Source organism: Leopardus geoffroyi, chromosome C2 (genome assembly GCF_018350155.1).
Source record: "Leopardus geoffroyi isolate Oge1 chromosome C2, O.geoffroyi_Oge1_pat1.0, whole genome shotgun sequence".
NCBI classification, from domain to species: domain Eukaryota; kingdom Metazoa; phylum Chordata; class Mammalia; order Carnivora; family Felidae; genus Leopardus; species Leopardus geoffroyi.
The window spans coordinates 58308980-58330627 of record NC_059333.1 but is presented as its reverse complement, the minus strand read 5'-3'; the positions used below and the strand labels follow the sequence as shown (position 1 = coordinate 58330627).

General features: G+C 39.2%; 1 protein-coding gene across 8 annotated transcripts in view; it reads right to left on the bottom strand.

Annotated features, from left to right (window-relative positions):
• The window catches only part of CD96 (CD96 molecule), a 95925-nt gene that overhangs the window by 32121 nt on the left and 42156 nt on the right, over window positions 1-21648 (bottom strand). For all 8 annotated transcript variants that reach the window (XM_045501945.1, XM_045501946.1, XM_045501948.1 and 5 more), the window contains 3 exons: window positions 18492-18582; window positions 15470-15658; window positions 7858-7950 (listed from right to left, as the gene is read on the bottom strand). In XM_045501945.1, coding sequence (XP_045357901.1) covers window positions 7858-7950; window positions 15470-15658; window positions 18492-18582 — 373 coding nt within the window. The remainder of the gene's footprint in view (window positions 1-7857; window positions 7951-15469; window positions 15659-18491; window positions 18583-21648) is intronic.

Sequence of the window (21648 nt, the reverse complement as noted above, 5' to 3'; positions counted from 1 at the left end):
ATGCAAACTGGTGCAGATGCTCTGGAAAACTGTGTGGAGGTGCCTCAAAAAATTAAATATAGATCTACCCTATGACCCAGAAATAGCACTGCTAGGAATTTACCCAAGGGATACAGGAGTGCTGATGCATAGGGGCACTTGTACTCCAATGTTTATAGCAGCACTTTCAATAGCCAAATTATGGAAGGAGCCTAAATGTCCATCAACTGATGAATGGATAAAAATGTGATTTATATACACAATGGAATACTACTTGGCAATGAGAAAGAATGAAATCCTGCCATTTGTAGCAATGTGGATGGAACTGGAGGGTATTATGCTAAGTGAAATAAGTCAGAGAAAAACAGATACCATATGTTTTCACTCATATGTGGATCTTGAGAAACTTAACAGAAGACCATGGGGGAAGGGAAGAGGGAAAAAGTTACAAACAGAGAGGGAGGGAAGCAAACCATAAGAGACTCTTAAATACAGAAAACAAACAGGGTTGATGGGGGGTGGAGGAGAGGGGAAAGTGGGCGATGGGCACTGAGGAAGGTACTTGCTGGGATGAGCACTGGGTGTTGTATGGAAGCCAATTTGACAATAAATTATATTAAAAAAAACAAAAAATAGGGGCACCTGGGTGGCGCAGTCGGTTAAGTGTCAGACTTCAGCCAGGTCAAGATCTCGCGGTCCTTGAGTTCGAGCCCCACGTCGGGCTCTGGGCTGATGGCTCAGAGGCTGGAGCCTGTTTCCGATTCTGTGTCTCCCTCTCTCTCTGCCCCTCCCCCGTTCATGCTCTGTCTCTCTCTGTCCCAAAAATAAATAAACGTTGAAAAAAAAAATTTAAAAAAAAAACACAAAAAATAAAACAGGGTTTCTCAACCTCGGAACTGTTGACATTTGGACCAGATAATTCTTTTTTGTGGTGGCTGTCATGTCCTGTGCCGTACATTATGTAGCAGCATCCTTGGCCTTGGCTAGTAGCACCCTTCCCCCAGTCGTGGCAACAAGAAATGGCCCTAGACACTGACAAATGTCCTTGGGAGGGAGAGTGGCAAAACTTCCCTGGTGAGACCCACTGATCTCAAACAGTCCTGAAGTTCAGTGTGGTAGGATCTTTTCTTTTTTTTTAATTTTTTTTTTTTTTCCCAACGTTTATTTATTTTTGGGACAGAGAGAGACAGAGCATGAACGGGGGAGGGGCAGAGAGAGAGGGAGACACAGAATCGGAAATAGGCTCCAGGCTCTGAGCCATCAGCCCAGAGCCTGATGCGGGGCTCGAATTCACGGACCGCGAGATCGTGACCTGGCTGAAGTCGGACGCTTAACCGACTGCGCCACCCAGGCGCCCCAAGGATCTTTTCTTAATGAGCTCTTGTGACTCTCCGGGATTTTCCCAACCATATCAGCTTAGTGTGACAATAGCTCAAGTAACATATGTTCCAGCTTTTTGATAAATATGTTTATTTGACTGTATTCTCCTTCCCTAATACTAGAACTATTTTATATTGCAGGTTTCTTAAAGGGAACAAATGTCTTTTTCCTTTCCTTGCATTTCTTCACAGAAATAAGAATGATGTTTGGTCTGATAGAAGCATTTTAATGTATGCCAACTAACCCCATGGAAAACTCACCTAGAAGAAATGAATTTCTGCTTTTAACTGGCAGAATGTTAATGTCATGAGGGCATAGTTGTTCTCTTTTCTTTCTTTTTTTTTTTTTAGTAGTCTTTTAAGTCACATTTTTATTTATTCATTCCTTTATTGAAGTATAATTGACAAATAAAATTTTAAGGTATTTAAAGTGTACATCATGGTGATTTGATCTACACGTGCATTATGCAAGTCACGTTTTATTTTTATTTTTTTAATAATTTTTTGTCAAGTTAGCTAACATACAGTGTATACAGTGTGCTCCTGGCTTCAGCAGTAGATTCCCATGATTCATTGCTTCCATACAACACCCAGTGCTCATCCCAACAAGTGCCCTCCTCAGTGCCCATCACCCATTTTCCCTGCCCCCCAGCCCCCGACCGCCACCAGCCCTCAGTTTGTTCTCTGTATTTGACAGTCTCTAATGGTTTGCCTCCCTCTCTGTTTGTAACTTTTTTTTCCTTCCCTTCCCCCATGGTCTTCTGTTAAGTTTCTCAAGTTCCACATATGAGTGAAAACATATGCTATCTGTCTCTCTGGCTGACATTTCACTCAGCACAATACCCTCCAGTTCCTTCCAAGTTGTTGTGTATGTCAACTAACCCAACCCCGTGGAAAACTCAGCTAGAAGACATGAATTTCTGCTTTTAACTGGCAGAATGCTAATGTCATGAGGGCAGAGTTGTTTTCTCTTTTTGGTCCCTGTTGTATTCCTAGTACCTAGAACAGTACCTGGGACATAGTAAGTGCTTAATAAATATTTGGTAAATGAATTATATCACTTCCTTTCTAAAAAATATTAATTGAACTCCCAGCCTCATTTCCTTTGGAAGAACATTGAGAAACCTTAGGCTGGGGATTAAGGTTCTCTTTATTCTGCATTTTCTAGTCTTCTTTGCTACACAATCCCACCCACTGACGCAAGCTTATCTACTAACATTTTGTCAAATTGTCACCCACATCCTCACCAACGCTCAACTACTCACATTGTTCTCTTGGTTTAGAATGTTTTCTTCAAGCTCTCAACTGAGTCAAATAAATACAATACATACTTAAAGGGTCATCTTATTTTCTCTTTTTAGTAACATTTCTTGACTCCATGTACCCATGGGATCTCTCCTTACTTAAAACCCGAGACTTGCTGGTCTGCACCTCTCCCTGAGCATTTTAATTCTGTAAGATGTAACACCTTTCACCTCACTATTTTGAATTCTCATTTTTATGTGCACATATTATCTCTTTCCAAGTACACCGCGACCTTTTTGAAGGCAGGAACAAAATATCATCTCTTTTTCAAGACATCATGGAATCTATTAAATGACATTTATATAGTGAAGGAACAGTATTCTCATTAATTCTTTTATTAATTCATTTATTCCACTAGTATTTTTGTGTGTCTACTCTGTGTTAAGCATATATCCCCTGTCCTCATGAAGTGTCCAGACCGGTTGGAGTCAACCTGGTGTCACATGTGGATAGAACTGGATTTAGAGTCAGAAGACTTTGGTGTGAATACCAACTTTGTCACTTACTAGCTGTCTGATCATTTAAGCCCTCAACATCTCAGTGTCTTCATCTGGAAAATGGGGACAATAATGCTTGCTCTGTCTACCTCTCATAATAAAGATCAAACCACATTGCATTTACGTGCAAATATTTTCTAAATGACAGGACATGGTGGTTTTAATTTGTCTACAAATTCTTTGATACTCTTCCCTTCGAGAAGTGGAGCCTAAGTCTCTTCCTCTTGAGTATGAGCTGGACTTAATGACTCACTTCTAACAGATACAATAAAACAAAATGATGCTGTGCAATAAAAAGGCAGTGTGGCTTTCGTCTTGGTTACTCTATTTCTTGAGTTAGTTGATCTGAGGGAGGGCTGCTGCCATAATGTGAGAAACCTTTATGGAGAGAAACCATGTGGTGAGGAACGAAGGCCTTCGGACAACATGCTCCAACTTGAAAGCAGAACCCTCGGCCCCAGTCAAACCTTCTGATAACTAAAGACCCAGCCAACCCCACTTGACGACAACCCCATGAAAAAAACAGAGCCATATGACCCAGCTTAGCTGCTCCTGGATTGCTGACCCTAAAATCATGTAAGACAATATATGTTTTAAAAGTTGCTAATTTGGGGAGTAATTTGTTATGTAGCACTGGATAACTGGATAATACGTGGAGTACTAAAGAAATTTAAGGCATTATTTTTGAATATGCTAATATTTGTTGAATGAAGAGTAACATAATCTACTATCGTTTATTGCCGAATGATGAGTTAGAAGTGGAAGAAAAATCAGCTTCAAATAAAAATTTCAAAACATTACAAACTAGGAAAAGTCAGATGGATGTAAAATTTCTGATGGGTGATTTGCAGACATTTCGCACCCTGCCACATGCTTCATTTTCCGAGAGGTATCAACCTGTGACAGTGACTGCAGGCTGTATGCCAAAAGGCTACTGTCTGAAAGAATTGTTCATTTCTACCAACTGCTTTTGTTTTATTTCAATTTCAGTTCCCATTTTGAGCTAAAATTGATAGTTTTAATTAAATAAGAAATGAGAACTGTACTTCTCCTCTACACAGAATATACATTTTTTTTTTTTTATTAAAGAAAGTAACCATGGTTCTTTGTTAAACACAAAGGCCACAGACATGGGAATTTATGATATGTTTGCATCAATACGACCTTCTGAAAGTCACTGCTATCCCTTTGCCATAGTAACACTGACCCAGCCTGGCCTCCATTATTAATAATGCCACTAGGAGGCTGAATTCATAGTCCTCACCAGTCAACTTTGTCAAAATTAATTTGAACCAGAACAAATTTAAATTTAAAGCTATCTAACTACATCTGATCCACAGGATGCCCATTTATAACCAATTTCTTAAACACCCCACTGAGAACACAGTTCTAGAAGAAGACTGTCAATTTATTAACCTATTTAATAATAAATACAGAATTGAAATTTCTCACTGCATATTTATTGACCCTAATCTTGCCAGAGCTTCAAGTGAAAGGCTTTGGAAGCTACGTTAATTCTTTAAAGCCATGAGAATAGTACTGAATATGTGTACCTAAAATGGTATAGATAATAAAAGAACACGAATGGTACAAATTTTCTGAAAATGTTTTCTCTATCAATCTGCTTGGTTAAAGGATGGACAGCTCATGGGAAGTAAAACAGTATAGTCACCAGTTGCAGATGACATGCTACTAAGTAGACAAAATCCTAAAGACTCCACCCAAAGCTACTAGAAGTAATAAATGAATTTGATAAAGTTTCAGGATACAAAATTAATACCTAGAAATCAGTAGTTTTCCTATACACTAATAGAGAAGTCTCAGAAAGAGGCATTAAGAAACAATTCCATTTATAATTGCACCAAAAAAAAAAAACCCTAAGAATAAACTTCTTAGTTAAGAAGATAAAAGACCCATACTCTGAAAACCCTAAAACACTGATGAAAAAAATTAAAGATGGCACAAATGGAAAGGTATTCCATGCTCATTGATTGGAAGAATTAATACTGTTAAAATGTCCACGTTATCTGAAGCAACCTACAGATTCAATGCAATCCTCATCAAAATACCAACAGCATTTTATGTCCATACTACCCAAAGCAATTTACAAATTCAGTGCTACATGCCAAAAGGCAATCCCTAGCAAAATACCAACATCATTTTTCACAGGACTAAAACAAATAATCCTAAAATTTTCATGCAATCACAAAAGACCCTGAGTAGCCAAAACAATCTTGAGAAAGAACGAAGCTGGAAGTATCCCAATTCCAGATTTCAAGATATACTACAGAACTATAGTCATCAAAACTGTATGGTACTGGCAGAAAAATAGATCTGTGGAACAGAATAGAGATCTCAGAAATAAACCCATGCTCCTATGGCCAGTTAATCTATGACAAAGAAGGCAAGAATATATAATGGGAAAAAATCTCTTTAACAAATGGTGCTAGGAAAACTGGCAGCTACACATCAAAGAATGAAACTGAACCACTTTCATACACCATACACAAAAATAAATTAAAAATGGATTGAAGGCCTAAATGTGAGACCTAAAACCATAAAAATCCTTGAAGAGAACACAGGAAGTAATTTATCTGACATTGGCTACAGCAACATTTTTGTAGATGCTTCCTAAGGCAAAGGAAACAAAAGAAAAAATAAACTTTTGGGACTACATGAAAATAAAAAGCTTTTACACAACAAATGAAACCATCAACAAAACAAAAAGTCAACCTACTGAATGGGAAAAGATATGTGCAGATGATATATCCAATAAGAGGTTAATAATCAAAATACGTAAAGAGCTTATACACCAAAAAACAAAAATCCAATTAAAAAATGGACAAAAGACATGAACAGACATTTCTCCAAAGAAGGCATCCAGATGGACAATGGGTTCGAGAAAACATGCTCAACATTATTCATTATATCATTTCGGAAATGCAAATCAAAACTACAATGAGATATTACCTTATACCCATGAGAATGGCTAAAAACAAAAACAAGAAACAACAAGCATTGGCAAGGATGTGGAGAAAAAGGGAACCCTCATGCACTGTTAGTGGGAATGCAAACTGGTGCGGCCACTGTGGAAAACAGCATGGAGAGTCCTCAAAAAATCAAAAATAGAACTACCCTACAATCCAGGAATCGTATTACTGGGTATTTGCCAAAAAACACAGAAACACTAATTCAAAGGGATACGTACATGTTTGCAGTCTAATTTACAATAGCCAAACTATGGAAGCAGCCCAAGTGTCCATTGATAGATGAATGGTTAAAGAAGATGTAGTGTACATATATACAATGGAATATTATTCATCCATAAAATAGAATGAAATCTTGCCATTTGCAACAACATGGATGGAGCCAGAGGGTGCAATGATAAGTGAAGTAAGTCAGTCAGAGAAAGACAAATACCATATGATCTCACTCATGTGAAGAAAGAAAAAAATGAGCAAAGATTAAAAAGAGAGGAAACTCCAGAAACAGATTCTTAACTATAGAGAACAAACTGATAGTTACCAGAGGGGAAGTGGGGGGGGGGGGATGGGTGAAATAAGAGATGGGGATTAAGGAGTATACTTGTCATTATGAGTACCAGGGGATGTATGGAATGGTGGAATCACTATATTATATATCTGAAATGAATATAACACTTTATGGTAACTAACTGGGATTAAAATAAAAGCTTAAAAAATAAAGAACCTATACAACTCAACACTAAAAAACAAGTCTGAATTAAAAAAATGGGCAGAGGTGCTGAACAGACATTTTTTTCTACAGAAGACACAGATGACCAACAGACACATGAAAAGATGTCCAACATCACTAACCATTAGGGAAATGTAAATCAAAACTACAATGAGATATCACCTTATTCCTGTCAGAGGAATCAAAATAAAAAAGACAAGAAATAAAAAGTGTTGGAGAAGGAACTCTCATATACTGGTGGTGAGAATGTAAATGGGTACATCCACTGTGGAAAAATAGTATGAAGAAAAAATAAAAAATAGAAATAGCATATGATCCAATAATTCTACCACTGGGTATTTACCCGAAGAAAATGAAAATACTAATTCAAAAAGATACATGCACCCCTATGTTTATTGCAGCATTATTTACAATAGCCAAGATACGAAAGCAACCCAAGGGTCTATTGATAGATGAATGGATAAGGAAGACGGAATATTATGCATCCGTATGTGCTATTTGCAGCAATATGGAGAGACCTAGAGGGTATTATGTTACATGAAGTGAGTCAGACAGGAAAAGACAGATACCATATGATTTCACTTACATGTGGAATCTAAAAACAAACACAAATGATCAAATGAGCAGAATCAGATCTATAAATACAGAGAACAAACTGATGGTTGCCAGAGGGGAAGGGAGAGTGAGGATGGGCAAAATGGGTGAAAGGGAGTGGGAGATACAGGTTTCTAGTTATGAAAGGGGTAAGTCATGGGGATGAAAGGCATAGCAGAGAGAATACAGTCAGTGGTATTTTAACAATGTTGTATGGTGACAGATGGTGGCTATAGTTGTGGTGAGCACAGCACAACGTAGAGGTTGAAATACTATGTTGTACACTTGAAACTAATGTAACGTTGTGTCTCGACTATACTCAAATTTAAAAAAAAACAATTAAAAAAAGAAAAAAAAGAGAAAGGAAGGCTGTGTGAAAACATGCTTACTTGTAGGAGATACTCTGTTGGCTGGAGAAGTTCGGGTGACAAGGGTACGTGTGACAACATTAAGCGGAGAGTCTGTCGGAGGGTTCAGGGAGCCTGAAAGGATGAAATGGATATTAATGATGACCATAATATTGTAACAGAAGGATGATGTATTGACTTAATTTCCCCCACAATTTTGTCTACTCATCTAACAATTCATTAATGAAGGCCTATTACATGCAAGGCTGTGGGATGCAGCGGTGAATGACAAAGACATTGGGCTGCGTTTAAGGACCATAAGATAAGCCTAGATAACAGGCAGGTAGCCAGGCATTGTGTTGAGTGCCACGGGGTGCCACGGGGGTGCAAAGAAAGGGTACCAACCAAGACTGGAAGGTCAGGGGAAGCTTCCTGGAGAAAATAACGTTTAACCAAGACCTGGTAAAATAATTATAGCAGCTAATATCGTGAAGTATTTGAAAAGTAATCATACAGTTTACAAATCCACAAGCCTGAAAAATTGTATTGGCAAGAGAAACAACGATGTAATGCTCCAACTGGATGTAACGTCAATGAACCTAAGGCTGATGGCATTATTATTGCTTTTTCTCAGATGCCTTTTTTTTTTTGTCACAAAATCTTTATTTGGCTATAACTTTTCTCAATGTGTGTGGGGGCAGGTAGGGGTGAAAGGGAGCCTAGAATACATTGTTTTATCATATTATACACTTATGCCAACTCCTTAAGCTTCTATTATTGAACTGTAAAATAGTCCTATTAGCAGTATAAAACAATCCAAAAATGCCAGAAGGATCTATTAACTTTAGGAATGTCTGGATTAAATATGGTTAAATGATTTTCAGGCTAGGGGATTTTGTGATTTTCTACATATAATGACATCGGGTGTAATGTCACACATCTGGTGTGCTGTGTCACTTATCTGGACATTTAATTATAAATTATACTATTGGTTCTAGTCTGTAATTTGCTTTAAGGGAAAAGGATATATAAGTTATGCCACCAGATAGCACATAGAACGTTGGAAGGAATTTGTTTTTGTAATCAAGATGCATCCATGTTTTATTTTCAGCGTTGGCAGTATTGTTGTTGCTGTTGGCTGTGGGTAATGCTCGCAGTTGGCTCTGACCCGTTATCATATTATCATGTAAATGATCCCTCGCTATTAATCTCTGAGGAGGTGGGTGCAGGGTGGGGAGAAAGTCACATGGAGAGTATACAAATAGGCTGGTGGAATGACCATCCTCCTCCACCCGAACCATCTGAAACATATCTGAACACTTCAGCACAACACACAAATCTGATCATTTTCTTCCCCCCATTACAATCCCACTTCATTTCCTGCAGTTGCCTATCATCTTTTACATCTCAAATCATACCCTCAACCCAACAGGTGATATTTCAATCCAATCTCTGTGGATTCTTTCTTTTTGCATATGCTGTTTCCTTATACTTACCCATCGCAGACTTCCTGGTATGCACCTTCTCAAACCTGACAGACCCTAGGGATCTTTGCGATGTGCTCACAGCCCTCAGTGTTTACCCTAGCAAAAGCCTTATTGCTCTATATCATCAGTATACCCCTCAACAGAAGTGATTGGGAAATCTCTGTATTTCTGATTCCTGGCAAATGCAGGTAGATGAATGAATGAATATAGATTCCTTTTTAACACTGGAAGAGAGAAGACCAACTTTAAGCACATTATCTGACTGCTGATGCATAATAAGCATCATCTTCCAAAGTAGTGACCTTAATAAGATGGAACATGAGCCTGGAAAAATAATGCCTAGGTGTTTTTCTCTGTAGATTGATTGGAACAGAAGTATGGCCCACAAGTCAAATCCACCCACTGCCTATGTTTGTAAATAAAGTTTTATTGGAATACAGCCACATCCATTTGTTTATGTAATGTCTATGGCTGCTTTGGTACTACAATGGCAGAGCTGAGCAATTGTGATAGAGACCATATGGTCCACAAAGCATAAAATATTTACTATCTGGCAGATAAAAACAGAAAGTTTATTGACTCCTAGAAAAGAAGATGTTGATAGGTTGTGCTCAATCCTGGATTTCTACAATAGGAAGCATTTATTTTTCATTGATGGAACATTTCTATTTTAAGATGTTATGCAGCCATATTTCAACACCACATATCTTTGTAATCTGAGAAGTTCTTGCCACACAGAACCTTACAGTGTATCAGGGAGTTGTTACTGCAAGATTTGTATTTTAAGATGAACTCTTTGCTCTGTAACAAAAATGATGCATAGCTTTCAAGATGAAATGTGCAGCCAAACAAAACAAAACAAAACAAAACAAAACAAAACACCAAAGAAAAAGAAAAGAAAAAAAAAGTCCTTCTGGTTTCAGATTGTCCTATAAAGTAGAAACTCCTCCTTGGTCAAAACAAAACTCAGGGGGTGTAGAAAAGAGTGGCTAAAACTTAACAGAAAAAAAAAAACAAAAAACCATTTCCCAAAACTCAAATGCAGAATTTGGCAGGAAGATATCAACCAGTTTTCAGACCATTACATTTGCCATCATGCTGTAAGCGGTTAAACTGCTGGCTGAAAGCAACTTCATCTGTTCCTGAGTGTGTCCTATCTGCAGCAGGCCTGGCAGGGTGCCCAGGACCATCCTCATGGGCAGTAGTGGCCAGGTGTCTGTCCCCTAGGGCAGCTGGTCAGTTCTCGGGCTTCCTCAGAGCTCGAATCAGCCCTTAGCTGGTCCACCTAGAAATGAACCAGACTCCAGGCCTTGCAAAGTCTTTGCTTCTCAAAATGTGGTCCATGGTGTCTCTTAGGAGCTTGCTAGAAATGTAGGATCTCAGGCCCTGCCCCTCCACCTCAATTTAATGAATCAGAATCTGCTTTTTAACAAATCCTTGGGTAATGTGCATGTATATATTAAAGTATTTAACTGGAGCGCCTGGGTGGCTCAGTAGGTTGAGTATCTATCCTTCGGTTTAGGTCATGATCTCACGGCTAGTGAGTTCAAGCCCCACATCAGGCTGGCTGCTATCAGCTCAGAGCCTGCTCCGGATCCTCTGTGCCCCTCTCTCCACCCCTCCCCTGCTCATGCTCTCTCTCTCTCTCTCAAAAATAAAATAAACATTAAAAAAAAAAAGTCCTTAATGGATATCCTAGGATCCCCAGGATCCTAAGGATCAGTCAGGGTATGAGAAAAATCATGAAATGAGAAGTATTTGTCTGGCATATTCCACCTCAACATTCAGTGGTTCTCTTGCCCCACTACTAACATATCCCTTGTTAATCCTGTCTCCACATCCAAAAAATATACATACATAACTTTCTTTTCTGTCCCAAATGGAAATCCTTTTAATGATGAATGGCAGCTGGTGACAGTGAGGACATTACCCACCCCAGGGGGCATTTGCACTCAACTTTTGTTTTAAAATGAAACAAAACATCCCCTCCACCTCAAAACAAAACAGAACAAAACAAAACAAAACAAAACAAAAGTAACTCTTTCTATATACCAAAAAATTGGCCCTGCAGCGCTACAATTTTAGACATTCTGATAAGCTAGGCTAGCAGTGAAGCTACCTCTGCCTCTCCTGCTTAAGCGAGTATCTTTAAACTTTAGCAAATCCCTTGAGACCATGCGATTGGTTAACCTTTCTTTGTATATCTATAGATTTTGGATTCTTTCCTAGAAAGAACAGAGCACTCCTGCCCTTCAGAAAACATGAAGCAGGGGCACCTGGGTGGCTCAGTCAGTTGAGCGCCCCACTCAATTTCTGCTCAGGTCAAGATCCCAGGGCAGTGGGATCAAGGCCTGTGTCCTGCTATGCGCTGAACACTGAGCTTGCTTAAGATCCTCTCTCTCTCCCTCTGCCCCTCTCCCTTGCTCACTCTCTCTTTCTAAAAAAAAAAAAAAAAAAAAAAAATATATATATATATATATATATATATATATATATATTAAAAAGAAAAAGGAAACAGGTACCAGATTCCCTCACACAACCCCCAGCACTGAGATAAGGTCTTTAGCTGGTTACCGTCAAGTCTGCACCTAATCAAGAAATGTTACAGACTACTGAACCCCCCTACCAATCCTAAGCCCCTTTAAAACATCCTTAGGCTAGGCAAAAACCACAGAGTCGGCCTCTGCACAAGAGTCCATCTTCTCCCCAGGCGGCCGGCCTCCTGAACAAAGCTCATACTCTTTTCCAGTCAAAACTCTCTTGAGTACTGATGGCCTTTTGAGTGAGGGGCAGCTGAACTTGGGGTTTGGTAGCAGCAGGGTAAAGTATTTTGGAAAGAATTTTTTAAAAAAATGTATTCACTGTTGAATCACAGGAATCTGTAGGCCCTCGTACTCAAATAGCTGCCTGATGAGCCACTGACCACCCTACGCCGACCCCTTTCCCTTTCTCAGTTTACTAGAATAAGAATCCCTGAGCATTTGAACTCACTGGGAGACCAGGAGATAGGTGGGGAAGGGAACAGCTCAGAGAGCTGTTAGCTTTCAGGCTTCTAACTGTTCTCTGGGAGCAAAGGGAAACCAAAACTCCTCTTACTAAACCTCCTTTCTGCTCTGTAATATTCTCAGAATTTCTCTACTTTAGATTTTTCTTCTAGATTTTCTTCTCCATATCTGTCAACAGTAATGGCCCGATAAAGCAGTAACTCTTACACAAGGCATGAGAAGTTTTCTTCAGGGTTCATAAAGCTCCCAGCAGTGCCCCCACAAGCAGAAAGTGTTTGGAACTAGGTGTTTAAGAACTTACAACAAGTAAGGAAGTATGATCCAGGGATGACATTGCTTTACAGAGTCTACTGCATCTTCTAAATCATTCTTAAAGATATATGCTAGAATATGACCAGAATGTAAGCTATAACTTTGGGAAACTGAACTCTTCAAGATTTATTGTCTTTAATATTTGATCATAAAAGATAAAAATTCACTTGACAATTTAAAAATAACCATCTGCTCAGAGCCTAAAATTATACTAGATCAAGGACTGTCCTATAAAATTGGAATTATGGTGTGCTTTGGGTATCAGGATCAGTGCTCTCCCTTATTATCCCAAAATTATAGCACAGTTCAAGAGAATGAGAAGCCACAGACTGGGAGGAAAACATTTGCAAAAGACTCATCTGGTAAAGGACTATTATTCAAAATATATAAAGAACACTTAAAACTCAACAGTAAGAAAACAACCCACCTGATTAAAAAATCGGGCTGAAGACTTTAATAGACACCTCACCAAAGAAGACATATTGAGGGCAAATAAGCTTCATATAACGTGTCGTCGGAGGAATGCAAATTGAAATAACGAGATACCACTAAGCACCTATTAGAATGGCCAAAAACCATAACACTGACAATATGAAACGGTCATGAGGACGTGGAACAACAGGAACTCTCACTCACTGCTGGTGGGAATGCAAAATGGTGCAGCCACTTTGGAAGACAGTTTGGTGTTTTCTCACAAAACTAGACAAAGTCTTATCTACAATCCAGCAATTGTACTCCTTTGAATTCACACGAAGGAATCGAAAACTCAGGCCCACACAAACACCTGCACATGGGTGTTCAAAGCAGCTTTCTTCCTAATTTCCCAAAGTTGGAAGCAACTGAAATGTTTTTCAGTAGGTGAGCGGGTATATTAGACTATGGTACATGCATAAAATGGAATATTATTCAGTACTGAAAAAGATAAGCTGTCAAGCCGTGAGACAACATGGAGACCACATGCTAAATGCGTATTTCCAGATGAAAGAAGTCAATCTGAAAAGGCAACATAGTGTGTAATTCCAACTATATGGTGTTCTGAAAAGGGAAAATTGTAAAGACTAAAAATATCAGTGGTTGCCAGAGGTGGGGGGTGGGGGTAAAGGATGTATAGGTAGAGCACAAAGGATTTTTAAGGCAGTGAAAATTTAGGGCCTTTTGAAGCTGTAATGATGGGTACATGTCAGTGCACATTTATCCAAACCCACAGGATGTACAACGCCAAGTGCGAAACCTAAGGTAAATTATGGACTTTGGGTGATTATGATGTGTACAGTGTAGGTTTATCAGTTGTAACAAATGAGCCGTATTCTGGTAAGTGATGTTGATAACAAGGGAGGCTATGCATGTGTGTGGAAGGGTATACAGGAAATCTCTGTACCTTCCTCTTAATTTTGCTGTAAACCTAAAACGGCTCTAAAAAATAAAATCTTTAAATCAAGACAAGCTCAATTTTAACATCAGAAAAGACTGGTTTTTCAAATATGGTTCTGTCTGTGATGGGAATAAGGTTCTCCATAGGAATTTGAGGTTGTTTGGTCTTTAGCTTATGGCCTTAAAGTCTGCCAAAGTTACTGGCAAATCTATAGGAGAACCAGCTGCCTTTATCCCGTTCCAAGACCGTAGCCTTACCTGTGTCCAGCCTTCTAGAAAGGAGGTGCATTTACTTCTGAGGGAATCAGGCAAAATTGAGTATGGATGTTTTAGTGTAAACCCATGATCATTTCCGGATGATTAACTAAAAGTTCGGAAGGAGATGTGTTTGTGTGTGTGTATGTACACATATACACAGGCAGCATTACAGGCATGATGCCACTGTCCCAGATTCACAATGGCACCTACTTCTGAACAGGGGAACGTATGTGTATTGAGCCACATACCCTTCCCAACTAAGGCTCCTGGGAACCAAATGGCTGCCTGTATGAAAGGGCCAGGTAGGACCCAAGATGCAGACACTGGCCTTGAAACAAAGAGGAACTTTCCCTTATCAACTACCTTGGGTTTTATGAGTGTGTTATAGACTACAATTTCTCTGAAAATAGGAAGGTGGTAAAAGATGTTAACGGTCCTGCAGAGTTGTGATAATGGCTAACAAATCTGTTTAAGTATTACTTTGCTGTTATACATGCATGTTTGCTAGTTGCCATTACAAACTTCTATTTTTTATAGGCAATCTGTTGTCACTGCATTTGTTGAGACATTTGTTCACATCTTTTATGTAGCAAAATCTCCATTAGTTGGTCAGGTTTAGAGTAGTCAATATTCCGGTTCGTCAAATGTTGTAAATAAGTAGAATGATCCTATGTATCAATTTTCAAGGCATAAAAATCTTCTATATGCCCAATTCTGTGCTTCAACTTAGGGGCACTAAAATCATTAGGATACAGTCTTTATCCTCAAGCTTTTTATATCTCATACATGCTTTATCCATTCCTAAGTATTAAAGTTATAAATGTTATATGTAATTGAAGGTTGTTAGCGACTCGGAAGAGATTTTAGGATTTTAAGAATCACTCTTGATCATCAATGTATTAGTGTTAATTTTCATTATATGGTAGATTAACAAAAAGTTATTATTAATGAAATTTGAAAAAATTGCCATATTCACTAGAAATTCTTTAGAAACAGGAATCAGCTGCTTTTTATTTGAAGAAACTCTTTTAAGCAGAGTCCCATTTTTCATCAAAAGAGGCTTGATCCTACGAAATTTAGTAATTTTGAGTTGTGTAGAGAGTCTTCCGAGATTAAAACACCATGGAAATAATGAGCACTCTATTTGTTCTAATTAGAAATGTTCTGAGCTTATGGCAGTCCTGGCCGCCCCTTGTTGACCTTATTAAATAGACAACTCACCCAAGGAAAAAGTGATCTTTTCAGATGAGATATTCCACACTTTATTTCCAGGGACTGGAGACATAGCCATGCACCAGATGGTCAGGTTGTTTGGTTGGGCTGGCTTATTACCATACACCCTTGTCAAAACAGACTTCAGCTCCCAAAATCCACTTTTGTCTTTTCTCTCTTCATTAGTAATGTATATTTCTAGAAGACAGATTAAGAACAAGATCGGTCAGCAACATTTTCTGCTCTGAGCCATACAGTGATGGCAAGGAATGGCTGGGGATGTGCTGGAAGCCGAGCTATCCCAGCCTGATGGCAAAGCCCAGGCTGTGGACGGATTGGTGACTGCAGGGCAGCCCACCGACAGTGACGCTTCTTGGACTCCCGCTTTTAGGTAATATGGCTTTAATAAAAGTACCTGGGGTATTGTCTGTTGGGGAATTGCCCTCAACAGGCCCCCTGGGAAAAGAACTATTAGTAAAGAAAATAAGGTTCCGCAAGAAATTGTGCGGCCTTACATTTAGCCCTTGCCATCCCCTATGGAGACTCCTCTACTTACAGGAAGGATAGCCTCATGCATTTGCCAGCAAAGGAGGCCAAAAAAGGAGAGACATACGGATTTGAAAGCCCCACTCCTAAGGAGTGTATCTACAGGCACAAGTCACTCTAACCCCCAGGCTCACTTGGCCCCCAGGAGGCATTCCAGATAATGATTGAACCTAGTCGGTTAAAGTACAGAATGGTTCATTAGTTCCTAGGTGCATTGTCTCTCTGAGAATGTATAAGGCGTGGGTTTCTAAGGCCCTCTTGGCCCCCTCCTGGCACTTCAGACCCAGGCGAACACTTTTGTTCCTCAAACTACAAATGGTTTGGGGAAATAACTAAGAGGTCATGTCCCTGTAACTGGTCCACTTGAGGTGTTGAGCAATAGATGACCTTTCATGAAAACAGCAAAGCAAATGCTCTATAGATTATAGATAAACGCAGATGCATAATGGAATAATGCAAGAAACTAATCAATAATCAAAGGGTATGAGGGAACATTACGAGAAAATCGCCATGTTATTTCTTAAAGGTTGATTACATATAGGAACATTTTCAAAATTAGGTAATGTTAGAAAAACATAGATGACGTATGCTACAAGGAAATCACTAGCAAATATAATGCCATGTTTGCTACAATCAATCGGCCAGTTCAACACACTGCTGTTGTCTGTGTCCATTTTTATTTTTGTTTTTTATTTTAGTTTTGTTTTATTCTCACTTTTTCACCGACGCTGTTCATCCTTCGGGAACCCCTGGTTGCTGGAGCAGGTCTCCGGCAGGGATGGTTCAGTTTACGGTAACATAGAGTCTAAAATGGTCAAACCACAGCTTCTGGGCAGTGAGGGTCTGTTCCAGCAGACCTGGAGTTACCCTAAACTGTTTGGCTCAAGCTCTTGCATGGCACTGATCCATAGTCAAAGTACGGAATGTGTTGATTCATAGCATTGCTTTGTTGGTGACCGTGGGTCCAAGGAGCTCGGGGGCCAGTTGTCTTAGCTCATCAGCATTGTTTATTGTTGACTGATACCGGTAAGATTAATGATTTGCACCTGGCCCGGGCTAGAATCTGGGAAGGCTCTGCGGTTGAGTGTGTCTACATAGCAGGAATCCACCTAAGTAACATATAAAACAACCTCAGCCAAGACTCCACTCGGGGTTCCCTCTTCTAAGGTGCTCTGTGCCATACTGGTTGTCTCCCCTTTGCAAAGGAGCCCGTGCCTGATTTCACTGCCCCCCTTGCTGTAAATCTGTACATGGGATGCATACCCTTACTTTAATGGTGTTGTTATATTGTATCCTTTTCCTGAAATAAGCTGTAGATTTATAGCCATTGTCATTTGGGTCCTGTGAGTCTCCTTTAGAAATAGAAACTGTTTAACTGCCACTGTTAGTACAACCTCCAAATAGCACACATGGCAGCAGGAAATCAACGTGAAACCATCTGTCACTGTAGGCCAGAACTTTCTGGACCCTTATGGCTTCTTTACACTAAAGGCTCTAAATGCTAGTTTTGAAGTTGTTACTTACCAAAGTAATAACTACATGTGGTAGAATTCTGACCACAACGTCTGGCCTCATGGTCCAGAAGAGTAACGGGCACATCAAACCAGGGCTTACTTAACAGGAGACCATACCTATAATGACCCTTAAGAAAGATTTTCAGGATTGCATCCGGTCATGATTATGGGTGAATTGTTTTTAAAGTGAATAACAAAACCAGTAATAGTCTCAAAATGAATACGGTGGATCAATACGATCATTCATCAATATAAACTTTTTATTTTTACCCATTAAAAATAACAATGTAGCAAGAGCTATGTGACTCAGTTACTGTTGAAAACATATTGAGCTTTGAGAAAAAAATGACTCAGGAGGAAGAAGAAGGGCTGTTGTCCCAGGCAGGGGGGGCTGGCTGGGATTGTTCTGGCACAGGCAGCCATGTTTATCGCCTACGAAAAATACCGCTTTATGCATTCTCATCGGAGCTTGTCTCAGTGTGTGTCCCTGCTCCAAGAATTTTGAATCCTCCTGGTGGAGTTCCTTGTCATAAAGCCCAGTCCTTTATATGTACTTCCTCTAGTCTTCCCCACCCCACTCGGATCCTTAGAAGAAAAAGTGGAAAGTATTTGTTTCCTGATTTGAATCAGTGGTGCTAAGTTATTTGAATTAAATGAAATTATTAATACGTATATATTGAATTAAACTTCTTTGCCCTCATGTAAGAGATCTGCTTTTACTAACAGTTGAGAGTTAAAGAAATCAGGTGTATTTCTTAATTTTGGAAAATGTTACCCACTCCCGTCCTCTTCGAGGCACTAGATGGGGTATCAGAAAATGGCATCTGGTAGGCAAGATGATGTTTGTCTTGGAATGAGAATTGTTCTTAAAGGCCAAGATCAGCTCAGGAAATGGCAATTTCTATTCTTCTTTGTTTTCTTTCTTTCTTTCTTTCTTTGCCAAACCCATTTCCGTTGACTGATTTCCTTACCTTCTTTTTCACCTTGAGGAAAGCCTCCTTCTGTAAACCACGTGAGATTTGCTGTGGGAAATACATTCCTCAGGAAGCAGGTAAATGTTCTCTGGGGGTAAAAGCAGAACACAGAAAGGCTTATTTGAAAATTCAGCAGAAAATGGTACCCCTTACATCCCGGCCAACCGTCACATGGGGCAAATTGGCAGAAAACAATTTTCTACACTTTCAACAAGGCTATGTTTACCTTTCAGAGCTTATGTGAAAAAGTGAGCTACAAATAGACTGTCTCCTATAGACATGTCATGAACTCATGGCTGGAAGCATAGGTCAACTTGGGAAGAATCTAGGACTAGACTAATATTGCAAGTCTGGACTCTGGGTTTTGGAAAAAGAAGATCACTGTTCTACCCAAGAAGAATAAAACAGTGCTAAATGGAAGCCAAAGACTAAAAAGGAAGAAGCTCTAACAGTCAGAGACCAGAAAAGAATATTCTGTTAGATTCTAAGCTAAAAGATATCCACATTTGGGTTGTTTCCATTCCCCAAATAATGTAAAGTACTATTTGTAGCAATAACCACAAAAACCATTATTGTGAATATCTCACTTTTGACTTGTAAAGAGTTTATGCAATTGACTTTTCATGTTATCATCTTAACAGTCCTCTAGGGTGGGGTAGGACACAACTTATCATTGCCATTTGACAGATGGGGGAACCAAGGCACAGAAATCACAGGATGGTTAAAGAGAGTGGAATGTAGTTGATGGCACAACTGGGAACTAAGTTACCCCATTTCCAGTCCAAGGTATTTTCTGGTAAAACACATTGTACTGAAATATGAGAGAAACAGAGCAGGTAGCTTAGAGAGAGGTTTAGTTATGTTTTATTTCCAACACCATATTTGCTCTTTGTGAGATGGTGTTTTTTTTTCAACATCCTGGTGAAAATACCCAAAAGGAATTACTGGATCTCATTATTATTATTTTATCTGAGACACTATAAAATTGTATTTCGATCTTTTTTTAAACATGCCACTGCATGAGGTTTTTTTTTTTTTTTTTTTTAATTTATGTTATTTATTTATTTTGAGAGACAGAGAGAAAGAGAGAGAGTGTGTATGCATGTGAGCAGAGGAGGGACACAGAGAGAAAAATCCCAGGCAGGCTTTGCACTGTCAGCACAGAGCCTGATGTGTGGCTCGATCCCACAAACCATGAGGTCATGACCTGAGCTGAAATCAAGAGTCAGATGGTTAACTGATCGAGCCACCCAAGCACCCAACACTGTCCAATTATAATACCACGTAGAGTTGTTTGTTGTCTCATCAAGAGATGTATGTATTTCATATATGACTGGTCTTGGTTCTTAGCTCTCAAATATTTTCCACAACTGATGAATTTACTAGTTAACTAGTAAAGAACAATTAGCCATACGTAATACATGGTGTGTCAATTTCTTTGCAGACTAGTTGCACCCAAAGAATCTGGTCCTGAGCAGAGCTGAAACACCAAATTGAAGGACACTAAAGTAGAATTTTCTGGTGAGATCCTACTGAAGTGCAGTTTAGCATCCCGCCACACCACTACCAAAAGCCCAAGGCAGACATGAGACTTTCAGAAGCGACTATTTGTGGAATCCAAAATGGTGGGTAGTGAACGCTGCAGCTCCCAGTTTTCCCATTCATGCCACACTTGACAATGGGGACGGGTGACAGGAATAAAAACCTGTGACATATGTCACTTTTTGTCCTAGAAAGCCAAAAATAAAACCAGGTTCCCTAAAATATATTCTTATTTAGTGAAAGAAAGAGAGTGCAATTTATTTAATCCAATGAAATGCCAAAGATTGATGTTTACCTTCAAGTGACCCACAAAAGGATGTAAAATGTTAGGAAACAAGTTGTAAAGGTTTTTATTAATGCCAATACTTTTAACCTCTCTCATGACTCATTTTCTCCATGCTCGGTTAACCTACCATAAGATGATGATATGGTAATATCAGGAACAAGTAGGGGTTCCATTATATTATAAAAGCAACTGGCTCACTGAAGAAATCTCTTGTCAATTTAATAAAAACGTTAAAAAGCTTTAACTCTAGTGGATTCTCTGAACTCAGATTTTATGGAGCGATTCAGATTTCAAATCCTCTATACCACCTCCAGACTGTGTTCCAAGACTTTGTTTTGGAATGTGCTTGATGTCCTGAACACCTCCCAGTCTCCCTCAAATTGAAAAACCACAGACTAAACTAGTTCAAACTGAAGTAAAACCTCTTATGAAACACCAAGCTTATATGGTTTTGCTGTGCAAGCAGACATGAGTAGGAAGAAAAACATGTGAAATTAAAAAAAAAAAAACTATGAAGCATATACGCACAAGAGTCCGTGCACACACCTACAAGTGCACACGCACACATTCTTCTGCTGAGGAGTCAGAATCACTCGCTCACTTACGGTGTGGCTGTCATGTCCATGAGACAAGCGAAAGAACTGGTTTCTTCAACACATTTTTTCTCGGTACACATGGAATATGTGAGCAATAGCACAAAGAATTATATAATAAGTGGCAAAAAGTATTTGGACAGTCCTGTAGGAGAGCAGAAAGAGGTGAATTCTGGGAATAACTCAGAAAGCAGAGTAATAGTTTGCAGTCAGGGAAGAGATGGGTCTGGATTCTACAGGTGGTCTGTGGTTGAAAGTGGCGGGGAATTCACAAAGATTGACCGACGGAATGGGTTCGTAGGCCAATGTGTGAGTTGGGCACATTGTCCTGGAAATAGAGGGAAGCCAGTGGAAGATTGTAGCACGAGGATACTGAGGAATCAGGAAAAGTAGATCCAAATCTGGCTGTAAGAATGATCATTTCCTTATTTCCACAGCTGAAATACTCAAATGCTGACCATTCGTAAGTCAGCCCAGATTCAGTTTGCCTAAGTTTGGGCAGAGCCTTTTCAAAAGGGCTTCTCATAGATTCATTTAAAAAAAAAATTAGCTTTTTAGTTTAGAAAGAGAAACCTTTTTTTTTTTTTTTTTTAGTTCCCCTATTCGTTTACCAACTCTTCATTTCTATTTGGAGTCTTTCCTCCCCTCAACCTTCTTTCTTCACTTGAAATCTGTCTTTCAGTCTTGGCATGTTTTCTACTCTGCCATTTCTCTTTTCTTCTATAACTCAAGG